The sequence below is a fragment of the Onychomys torridus genome, chromosome 6 (genome assembly GCF_903995425.1).
Source record: "Onychomys torridus chromosome 6, mOncTor1.1, whole genome shotgun sequence".
Taxonomy (NCBI): Eukaryota; Metazoa; Chordata; class Mammalia; order Rodentia; family Cricetidae; genus Onychomys; species Onychomys torridus.
This window is the reverse complement of record NC_050448.1, coordinates 108094380-108106711: the sequence shown is the minus strand read 5'-3', so window position 1 is coordinate 108106711 and position 12332 is coordinate 108094380. Positions and strand designations below refer to the sequence as shown.

Here is a 12332-nt window from a genome sequence, read left to right as displayed (position 1 = left end):
GTCTCTTCACAGCAATAGAAACCCTAAGTCACACTCCCATGTCACTTAACACAGAGGTCAAACATTAGCACTCTATTAGCTATAATTATTAATATTTGGTTCAAATCTTATAGGGGTTAAGATTTGTAACATTGTGTACTTCCTGGAGTATATAAATAGTATTGTAACCTAGTTTGGGGATGTAGCTCAATTAGAAAGTGCTTGTCTAACTTGTAGGGAATCTTGGGTTCATTCCACAGCACCACATGAACTAGGCACGAAGGCCACACCTTTAAATTCAGCACTGGGGAGATAAAGGCAGGAAGTCAGGAACTCACTGTTATCTTAGGCTATATTTCAATCTCCTGGACAACAGGGAAACATGAGGGCTGGTCTCATAAAAAAATATCATTGTAACCTTATTTCATTTATATTTATTCCTAAGTGAAAAAAATCTGTAAACTGACAACTGAAAGCTTTTCATTTGTATATTTAAAAACTCCTAAAATTCTCTTGAAACTTGGCATACAACTGCAGCAAGTCTATATTAACTTGGCAAAGGCTCTGGTGCACCTATAGTTATTTGATGACTCCTTTGTTATATTAGGTACCGAACACTGGAAAAGTCATATTTGAGGACTGTCTATTCACTGATGGCTGTCCTAAGTCACAGCACTGATACCATGTCTCCTCATTGGTTGAGCATTTTATATTTATAGTTCTGATGTTTCTAATTAATATGTGAAAATGTTTTATCTAAAACATTAAATTGGTTTATGCTTTTGACCAAATGAATGGTTTGTCTTCTAGTACAAAGCCTTCTGCTCTCAGAGAATAAATTCCCTCAAACTCTGCATCACATACAGTGATGAAGTGTAAAACTGAGAATTCAGATATCCGATATATCTAAATACACACAGAAAGAATCAGTTTAAATGAGCAAATTACTATTAAGCATGCATATTACTGTTTTCTATTTATAATCTACTGTATTTCTTCTTCTAAAATGAATGAAGTGGAAATAGTGGTAGTATACATACATACGTGATCCCACAATGGCATAGATGGAATCCCGAGCCTATGTATACTAGGCAAGTGTGTGGTGATATTTTATTTGTGCTCTAACAAATAAAGCTTGTCTGGAATCAGAGGAAAAAGCCAGCCACTATGTTAAACATAGAGGTCAGGCAGTGGTAGCCTATGCCTTTAATCCTAGCATTCAGGAGGCAGAGATTCATCTGGATCTCTGTTGAGTTCAAGGCCACACTGGGAACAGAGTCAGGAGTGATGGAACAGGCCTTTAATCCTAGCACTAGGTAACCATAGAGATCTGAAGGTCTATACAGACAGACAGGAAGTGATAGGGCAGGAAGAGGAAGTGATGTAGCTGGGTGGAGAGAGAAAGTAAGATGTAGAGAAAGGTATATAAGGCATGAGTATACAGGAAGTAGCTCTCTTGGGCTGAGGAGTTGGTAAGGTGAGGTTGGCTGTGGTTTGTTCTATCCCTCTGATCTTTCAGCTTTCACTCCAATATCTGGCTTGGGTTTTTTATTTAAAAGACTGTTTGGCAATTCATGTCACACAAGTGTTCTATCTCTGAGCTACATACTCAGCCCTTCAAAAACGCTTTTAATAGTTAAAATATCCATCAGTTAAAAATCTCAAATTTGTACTTATTTTGAAATATGAGCTTATTTATTTGAAGTTTGTATAATAACATCAGTTCAGGGGTGAAGTGGCAACTATTAAGAAGGATAACCAGAACACAGAAAAGCTAGAGCACTCTAAAGTATGTATAAATGTGATTTCTGCTGCCTATTCAAGTATAATGGTGCCTACCGTCCACACACTGGCATGTAGGGACAGAGTACTGAACTTGGATTTATGACTTAGAAGAAGAAATTTTCTTATTTTCACAGGTAACATACCTCTTAAATAACCAAACAATTTATCTGGGTGAGTGTGGTGGTTTGAATATAATTGGCCCCCATAAGCTTATAGAGAGTGGCACTATTGGGAGGTGTGGCTTTACTAGAGTAGGTATGGCCTTTTTGGAGGAAGTGTGCCACCATGGGGGTGGGTTTTGAGATCTCATAATATGCTCAAGCTTTGCCCAGTATCTCAGACTACTTCTTGTTGCCTACAGGATCAAGATGTAGCTCCTTCTCCATCACCATGTCTGCCTGCATGCTGTCATGTCCCACCATGATGATAATGGACTGAACCTCTAAAACTGTAAGCCATCAATGAAATGTTTTCCTTTATAAGAGTTGCCATGGTCAAGGTGTCTCTTCATAGCAACAGAAACCCTAAGAATGAAGTCAGTTCTAGGGACTGGGTTATTGCTGTGATAGGCCTAACAATGTTTGAAGGAATTTGGACTTTGGTACTTTGGGTTAGGAAATCAGTGGAGTACTTTAAGCACTGCTTAATGGGCAATACTAGTGGGAACATGGAACATTTGAACTGTAGGGGTCTGGTTCTAGAGGTTTCAGAGGAGAAGAATTTTAATATGATGCCTAGAGATTGTCCTTGTGATATTTTGGTGAAGGAAATGGCTGTCTTTTGCCCTTGTCCAAAGAGTCTGCTTGAGGTTAAAGTGAAGAGATTCAGATTCAATTGGAAGAGGAAATCTCAAAACAGTCTAGTATTGATTTTGTTATGTGGTTATTACTGGTCACTCTTATGCAGATTTATAATGAAAAGGAAAGGAGCAAGCTGAACAGGGAAAAATACAAAATGTACAATCTGAGGAGAAAAGGAGCATCAGGAAGTGGAATGGTTCTAAGTCTTGTATTCAGGGAGATAAATAGATTAAGGAATAAAATAAAAGGGGTGATGACCTCAAGGCAATATCCCACCCAGCTAAGTTTCCAACCTGTGAAAAGGAATTAAAGAAAAGCGTAGAGTTGGGTGTGGTAGTGCACACCTTTAATCCCAGCACTTGGAAGGCAGAGGCTGGTGGATCTCTGAGTTTGAGGCCAGCCTGGTCTACAGATCCAATTTCAAGACAGCCAAGCTTAGGTGGTGAAAAAAAAAAGCCATTAAAAACAAAGTTGGAAAAAATATAACTGAACTAGGGGGCCATGGTCAAGCCTTAGAGAGCAGCAGAACTTGGCAGCTTTGGCCACAGAGTTCTGGAGTTAAGGATAGAAGAAAGGGGTTATGGAAATTGCCTTCATGACTAAGGAAAGCTGCTGAGCCGGGTATGTGTCCCTGAATGGAGGCCTAAAGAGGCCATTTCATGAAGCTATGAAGTTGAAGCCTGGATTGCTTTGAAGACTCCAAGATGTTGGAGATGCCATGGCCATGGGTTATCTGCCAAGGAAAGCTGCTAACAGGGGTGGAACAAGCCCAAGAGAAAGAAGTGTGCTGCAGTCAACAAAGGTGAAAAGAACTGGAGATCTGAAAAGCGTTTTAACACCAGACATGAAGATGCAGAGTTTGGAATTTGCTCAGCTGGTTTTCCATCTTGCTTTGGTCCAGTATTTCCTCACTGTGCTCTGTTCCTACATTTTGGAATGGTAATGTATATCCTTATTATATGTTGGAAGTATGTGATCTGTTTTTTGATTTTGATTTTATAGGGTATTATAGACAAGAGATTGCATTAATCTCAAAAGAGACTTTGAACTTTGGATTTTTAAACATTTTTGAGACTATGATAAACTATGGGGACTTTTGAAGATGGACTAAATGCAGTTTGTATTATGGTATCATTGCAAGTTTATGGTGACCAGGGAGCGGAGTGTGGTGGTTTTGTTATTGGCCCCCATAAGCTCATAGAGAGAAACACTATTAGGAGGTGTGGCTTTGTGGGAGTGGGTATGGCCTTCTTGGAGGAAGTGTCACTGTGAGGCTGGGCTTTTGAGGTCTCACATATGCTCAAGCCACACCCAGTATCTCAGTCCACTTCCTGTTATTTTTAGATCAAGATGTAGAACTCTAAGCTCCTTCTGAAGTACCATGTCTGCCTGCATGCCACCATGTCCTGCCATGATAATGGACTAAACCTCTGAAACTATATGCTACCCAATTAAATGTTTTCCTTTATAAGAGTTGACATGGTCATTGTGTCTTTTCACAGCAATAGAAACCTTAGCTAAGACAGTGGTGAATGAATTTACCTCAAGAGAAATTAAGTTGAACAGAGTGTTCTGAACAACATTGGGGGCTTAATTAGTGTGGCAGTTAGAGTGAGATATCCCTCCAAAGTCATAGGGTAGGAAGATTTGGTTCTCAGTTTGTAGTGAAGTTTGGGAGGTTTACGATGTGTGCCCTTGCTGGAGGAAGTAAATCACTGGGAGAAGTAAGTCTGTGAGTTTAGCAACTCAAGCCACTCAAGGTTGCCCTCTCTGCTTCATGCTTGCCATTCAAGACGTGAGCCCTCAGCTTCTGCCACAGATGCCAGGCTTGCTGACTGCTGCCTCCACTCAGCTATCAGGGACTCTAATGCCTTGGATCTGTAAGCCCAATAAACTCTTCTATAAGTTATCTTGGTCATAATGTTTTTCCACAGTAATAGGAAAGTTAACTAATCCAATTAAGTTGTTTTTATATATTGAACACAAATGATAAAATGTCTAGGATTTCTTTTTCTAAGGCTTAAAATAAGCAGATAATGTCTACTGGACATTCAGTATTCATAATGTTATACTTTCACAGTTTCAAATTAAGAAACTTTAACCTTGTACTAAGTATACAGCAAATCCAAAGTAGCCTTTTTAATGCTGTGCTACATAAAGCTGTTGTTTTTCCTCTATGGTATGTAGCAAGATAAAAATATAACACTTGACTATAAAGACCATCATCTCACTATCATGAAGGGTTTAGTATTAATTCTATTGATAGTTATTATAATTGGACATTTTGGAATTTATTTTCACCAGGCAATAACATTGGGAGGATAGCAATTAATGAATACTGAAGAGTTATTAATAAGCAAGAAGTTATTTAACTTATCTTTGTTCTTTTCCCCCTTTATAATGACACCTCATAACCGACTATCACTAGTAGTGTCTAAATATATGTATCCTACATATTTTTGATTACTAGCATCCATCAGCATTTATACTAGAAAATGAACCTAAGAAGAATCCATTAGGGGCTTGTATGAGTCTGACCTCTTTCCTGGTTCCTGCCAATCATACTCTCCTGCTCTGACAGGCATGCCACCAAGTGTATGCATGCACTCAGAATCTATCTCACAGAAACACAGGGAAGCCAGATGTTTGGAATTTTCTAAGTGGACAGCATAATAAAGGTTTAGGGTCTCATTATACCTATGTAGATAAAAAGTACCACCATTGGGTTAGGATCTCATTACACTCATGTGGATGAAAGTACCACTAACTTTTATATCAATAAATTATTTGCTATTTGGGTGTTAAACTTCTGCTCTCTACAATAAAGATTATTTTATATATATATATATATATATATATATATATATATGCAAATGCCATAATAAAACCTTTGACTTTGTATGTGAATTTGAAAAATAAAACCCAAATAAAACACACACATATAATACTTGCATTCTTTTTATATTTCCATATCTTCCTTTCATTCTTAAAAATAAATTTTTATTGTTTTAATATTTCTTTTAATGTCTAAGTCATTATTTGAATTTCAGTGTAAGCTGAGTCCTCTAATTCAGACTCCTCAGTTTGCCTTTCTTTCTTTCTTTCTTTCTTTCTTTCTTTCTTTCTTTCTTTCTTTCTTTCTTTCTTTCTTTCTTTCTTTCTTTTTCTCTCTCTCTCTCTCTCTTTCTTTTTTCTTTTTCTTTTTTTTTTTTCCAAACAGGGTTTCTCTGTGTAGTTTTGATGCCTGTCCTGGATCTCACTCTATAGACCAGGCTGGCCTCAAACTCACAGAGACCCACCAGGCTCTGCCTCCTGAGTGCTGAGATTAATGTTGTGCACCACCACCGCCCAGCTCCGTCTACAGTTCTTTAGGAAGAACTTCTGTCCTGCCTCTAAAGATTCCAGTCTTTGTAGGTGCTCAGGTATGCTGAGCTATGTACTCTAAGAATTTATTTGAAACACATAAAATAGTAGTAATGTCAAAGATTCTATACAAATTAACAACAGCAGCTGAATAAAAATAATTTACACATCTCAGGTTACAGAAATCCACTACTTTGGTCTTATTCAGATATGTTCATCTTCAAAACTGCTTAGATATATCCTTAACCACTTAATGACAAATGGACACTACAGCACAATGGTATCTAAGGGGCAAAGCAGAATGACAGACCTCATTACATAACTAATTAAAGTTATGGGAATTTCTATACTAATGGAAGTGATCCAAATGCAGTTGTGGATGATGCTGTGAAATGCTCAGTATTTCTCTCATAACACCCTGCCATTATTTTTACATTGTATGAGAAATGCCAAAGACCAATTTCATTATTTCTGCTAGTGCTGAAATGGCACATACACAAGTCAACAAAGTTCAGGAAAATTTTCCAGCACTATTTGCACTTACTTGGAATATAAAATGACACTATTTCACCAACTATAAGGCAATAGAATTTAAGAACATTCATGGACAAGACAAATTAAGACTTTCTGCTGGGTTTTTTCATGCAAGACAAAGCATTAGCAAAGAGAGATGTAAAGAACTGAATAAGGAGCACTCGTGTTATATACTCCTTATATATTCAAAATATTAAGTGATGCATATTCTTATAAAGAGTATCTGGACATACTTCCCTGTTGTGGAATAATCCTCTGTACACTGTAAAGATTTGTCACTTGAATTGGTTTAATAAATGCTGATTGGCCAGTAGCCAGGCAGGAAGTGTAGGCAGGGTGAATAAACTAAGAATGCTCGGAAGAGGAAGGGTAGAGTCAGGAGTCGCCAGCCAGATGCAAAGAAAGCAAGATGAGAATGCCATACTGAGAAAATGTACCAAGCCACATGGCAAAACATAGATAAGAATTATGGGCTAATTTGGGTGTAGGAGCTAGTTAGCCTGAGCTACCAGCCGAGGATTTATAATTAATGTAAGCCTCTGTAGTGATTTGGGAAGTGGCTGCTGGGTATTTGGAAGTTGCTGGCAGAACAGAAACCTCCATTTACATTTCCCTTTATGAAGCTGCATTTTGTGTATTATTTTAGTAGTCTTCATAACATTCTAGCACATGTTATCAGCACTTCAATGAAAGCTTCCTTATATGGAAAGGATTCTCTTTACAGTGAGATCAAATAAGTTTTCATAGTTTACATGGCATCTTAGGGTTACTTTTGCTATGATGAAGCACCATGAACAAAGCAACTTGGAGAGAAAAGTGTTTATTCATCTTACACATCCATATCACTGTTGATTATTAAAGGAAGTAGGACAGGAATTCAAATGCTGGGAGGAATCTGGAGGCAGGAGCTGATGCAAAGGCCATGGAGGGGTGCTGCTTACTGGCTTGCTCCCCATGGCTTGCTCAGCCTGCTTTCTTATAGGATCCTGGACTACCAGCCCAGAGACAGCATGACCCACAATGGGCTGCGCTCTTCTATCTCAATCAATAATTAAGAAAATGCCCTACAGGCTTGCTTATGGCATCGTCTTATGGAGGCATTTTCTCCACGGAGGCTCCTACCTCTCTGATTATGCTATTGTGTGTCAAGTTAACATAAGACTAGCTTGTACACATGACTAATATGCTATATGAACATAGCTGCATCTTACTCTGCAGGCCATACTTTTCCACAAGCAGCATCATACAAGTTTCCCAATTCACACAGGTTGAGGATGATGTAAATAGATTCAAACTCATATATGTCTTGACTTCTAAGTCTGTGGGTGCTATCTTCTATAAAAGCTATCTTGAAGCAAGAAAGGATGTCTTTCTAGTCATAAAATACAATAGCATATCGGGGCATTCTTGGTAGAAGGAGCTAAAACTGATGACTTTTCTGTTCACAACTTACCACTGAATAGTTCTCTATTATTATGGATAAGATCTAGAATAGTGAATTTGATTTATCAGAGTCTAGTTAATTTATTCTGCTTACTTATGTAACTTCTGTGGGATTTCCCTGCAATAACACCTGTTTAGTGAGTTAAACTCGATGTTGATCCTGCCCTTAAAATTATAAGTATAATATAGTTAGCCCATCTATCCTTTGTGGGTAGACTAGAAAAACAATTTGTTTCAAAAAGTGTTCAAAACTTGTATCATCTAACATTTTGAATGTGTTAGTTTGTGTGTGTGTGTGTGTGTGTGTGTGTGTGTGTGTGTGTGTGTGTGTTGGTCTGCATTCACATTTTAGGGCTGTCCATGGTCTCTTCCAAAATTCTTCAAGCACGGATGGGAATTCAGTATGGAGAAAAATGAAATCTCTTTAAATCTGTGAGAAAAACATTCCACCCGAGTACAATACAAGTAAAAACAAACCATGGGTTACTTAAGGGGAAAGTTTGTACCAAACTTTTTATGCTTCTTTAGAAAGGTCATGTATTTCTTAGTAGTTTTTCTCTGTAACAACAATCACATACAGTGACTAGTGATGAGCAAGAATAACAGCAAGTGGGTCGGGGCAATTCACATGGGTAGAAAGCATCCTGTTTTCAAAGGTTCAACTACTGAGTTCTAACATATGTAAATGCTAGATTTTCCACTTGTTGGAGTTGTGTTAGCACTGGTCACTAACTTGCCCACAAAACACTATCACAGATGCTTTCACTGGCATTTCTGGGAACACTTGTGCTTGGGAGGAAAGCAGCTAAATTTACTTGATTTGAAAATGCACAATCAGCATTTCTAATATGCTTATTTTTATAACTGACCAAAAAAATCTTTTAATCCTAATCAATCATCCCCTGTTTACTTTGGCAAGCTGGGGATGACAAGAAAACATCTGTAGGGTACAGACAGCTTCTGAGTTTGTGAAATTTGCTTCTTTGTTCCTATTCAGACCAACTCCCAAGCCCCACAAAACCTTGACTATTACCATCTCCCAGAAAATAAATTAAAAATCAAACCCATAACTATTATTTGTTAATGTAAGAAATAACTTATTTTAATTAAATTTGATGGATTGGATGACATTTTAATTTGTGAAATAGTAAGAAGGGGGAGTTTTAAATTATTGCAAGGCATTTTATTTTGTTATTTTTTTTCCTCAAAAAATGAAGACCATTAGCAAAAAGATGGTAGAGTAGAAAATATATCCACTAAATATAAATATAAGGTAGATGGCAGATTCCTTATTTCTATTGAAAGTGCTTAATAAATATATAATCTCAAAAGGATCACTAGTCCTTTGTTTGGTGTTCAGGGACTTTATCATGGACAGTTTTAAGTGTGCTTGCTATTACATCCTTGTACTTGTCTGAAAATCTGGAGGGCAACAGTCGAACCAGCAAAAACCATGGTACCAGAAATCTGCTGTGAAAAAGTAAAATTTTTTATATTTTTTTTAAAAAGATTTATTTATTCTTATTTTATATTTATGAGTGTATGTGTACCACATGCGTGCTTGGTGCCCGAAGAGGCAGGAGGAGGGTATCAGATCCTTTAGAACTAGATTTACAGATAGTTGTTAGCCACCATGTGAGTGCTGGAAACCAAATCTGGGTCCTCTGCAAGATCAACAAGTGCTCTTAATTGCTGAGTCTTCTCTTCAGCCCAGGTTTTGTATCTTAAACACATTGAATTTCTTTACAAAATAGCTTTACACACTTGAAAGATATACTACATCTTAGGTAGTCACATAAACCATCTTTTCAGCATCATAAATCAAACCATAGTTGTCTCCTATAGTTTGGCATTGAAGCATTCTGTCCAAGGGTTTCAAACTTCCCCTTGTGAATATGTTATACAGCTTAGGCACTATCTTCTACTACATAATATATTTCTATAGAGTTTGACTTGTTTTCCTAAAAGGACAGTGTTTCCTGTTCTTAAACTGTCAAATTGTTACCAAGCAGCTGTGGCTAGGAGGGAGCAAAGTTCCATGTGAATACCATCCTTATATAAACACATTCTCAAACACCTTCCTGAGTGGCCTTTATTTACTCTCCATCAGCTGAAGATAAATGGCTGAGTCCTAGGCAAAGGGTAAATATGTTACTCCCCCACAGCCATGATCTTTTACCCTTTTGGTGGTATTACTGTGATGAGAATAATCCACAGTGGCTTAGGATGAACTACATTAGTTTCTGCATTCTTGAGCTAGCAAAAACACACTAATTATCTTGACAGTGAAAACAGGGTCCAAGCAGAAGAGATTCTGAAGGCTGGATGATTCTCTCAAATGGCTAAGATAGCTCGTTATTTTACAGTCAAAATTGCATGAAGTGATTCCTTCATTTAGCCACATACCTGGTAAGTCAGAGAAGAGAAGGATACATTCATTGAAGCCATTAGCCAAAAGCCGGTCCCGCAGCTGCTGGAGGATGGCTACTCCAATACAGAATGGGAAAGAGGAATTTCCAAGTAGCAATGTATCCCAGAGGTGGAAAATTTTGTGCAGTGGAAATACATCTGTAGAAAGAGTTTTGAAAATATACTTGAACAAAAACCAAATTTATCAAAAATATAATAGCTGCATTATTAGATATACAAGTATTATTACTTCATGGTCAAGGATGTTAATTTTAAGAGCTAAAATGTTAAACTGTGCTGATAAAATACTTGACTGTAAATTTTTTTTAAAGATTTTTATTTGTGCGTGCGTGCGTGCATGCGTGCGTGAGTGTGTGTGTGTGTGCGTGTGTGTGTGTGTTTGTGTGTGTGTGTGTGTGTGTGTGTGTGTGTGTGTGTGTGTGTGTGTGTTTGGGTGCGTATGTGCATGCATGTGCATGCACATGCATGTAAGTGTCTGTGGGTCTATGGAGAATATTAGATCTCCTCGAACTTGAATTACAGGTAGCTGTGAGAGCCAACCAATATGGGTGCTGGGAACCAAACTGGTTCTCCACAAGAGCAGCAAGTTCTCTTAACTACTCAGCCAGCTCTGAAACCCCTGATTCTGTTAACTTACAGCTTCCTAAGGCCCTTTAGTAAACTGTTATCAAATGGGTCAGACATTACATTTTCTGACTCCCATTAACAATTGGTATATTTATCCAATTCAGAATTTCTCCTAGAACTTTTAGTAACATTATCTACACAAGTTTATACCTGTAGATGGACTTTAGAATTGATTTATGTATAATAAGATAATATTTCCAGTGTGTATCACAAACAATTGTTTAATTAAATTCCCACCAAAATTTCTAATAATTAAAAATGTAACTTCTTTCTCACTTTTTAGTACTGTGAATATCTTTCTAGACTACTTCAAATGTTATTCCATTTATCATGTGTACTGCATTTAAGAATGGCTGTCCATTTCCATTATAGTCACTGATAAAATGTATAGTAACTGATTAAAGCATTACATAGTCATATAATATGATTAATCTTTAGAGGATTCCCAGTTTAGGAAATAAAACCATGAGTTAATAGAGAACATCTAGAAAGCCAATTCAGCTGAAAACTGGCCTCAAAAACATGTTGTAAATTCTATAGTTGATGTTGAATTCTCTTCTTAAAAAGGAATAAAGCTGTATATGACATGCACAATGATTTTAATCCTTTCCAATGTCTTTTTAATTTTTAAGGCCAGAAACAGTTGAAATTATTGTCTGTAAACTACATCATGGTAGAATTTTATAAAGATGCACAATACATTTATTTAATATTCTCATAAATTTAGAATTCAGAGGGAGAATGAGGCTGTGCTTTAGATAATACTGAGGAGGAAATGGTACTTACGAGTGAACATGGTAAGAAACCAAGGGATGGCATAGAGCTGTGAGTGGACCAGGAGCACAGGACATGGACGAAGAGAAAGTAAAAGGCATAATTAGAATGTTCACCACCAACTTAATGGTTTAAAACACTGTTTTGTTCTATTCCACTTAATAAAATATGAAAGAATGCAGGTAACTATAGTTATTATCACAAATACACTATTTACCAATGAGTATGCTTATGGCCATGGCCAAACCAAATGCAGTAATAGTAAATAAATTTTAAGTGCATAGTTTTTAGCTATAAAAAATTATTTCTCAGATTTTAAAGATCCTTATGACAGTTAATCCCACATGTTAAATTGATAGACTATTAGGATGCTCAGATAAGTGATTACACATTATTTTGGGTTGCGTCTCTGACCAGGCTTTTAGGTGGAACTAACTTTTGAACAAGTGCCAAGTGGATTGCCCTCCTAGTGTGAGTAGGCATCACCCAGTCCACTGAGGATCCTGTAGGGAAGGAGAGTTCAGGAAGAATTAATGCCCCCTTTCTGTTCTGCCCCTCTGCTTGGGCTGAGCATTTCATTTCATCTGCTCCTGTTCT

General features: G+C 37.2%; 1 protein-coding gene across 3 annotated transcripts in view; it reads right to left on the bottom strand.

The window, feature by feature from the left end:
- Tbck (TBC1 domain containing kinase) overlaps window positions 1–12332 on the bottom strand; it is a 150146-nt gene that overhangs the window by 64835 nt on the left and 72979 nt on the right. For all 3 annotated transcript variants that reach the window (XM_036191440.1, XM_036191439.1, XM_036191441.1), the window contains exons 21-22: window positions 11748–11784; window positions 10311–10472 (exon numbers count right to left, since the gene is read on the bottom strand). In XM_036191440.1, coding sequence (XP_036047333.1) covers window positions 10311–10472; window positions 11748–11784 — 199 coding nt within the window. The remainder of the gene's footprint in view (window positions 1–10310; window positions 10473–11747; window positions 11785–12332) is intronic.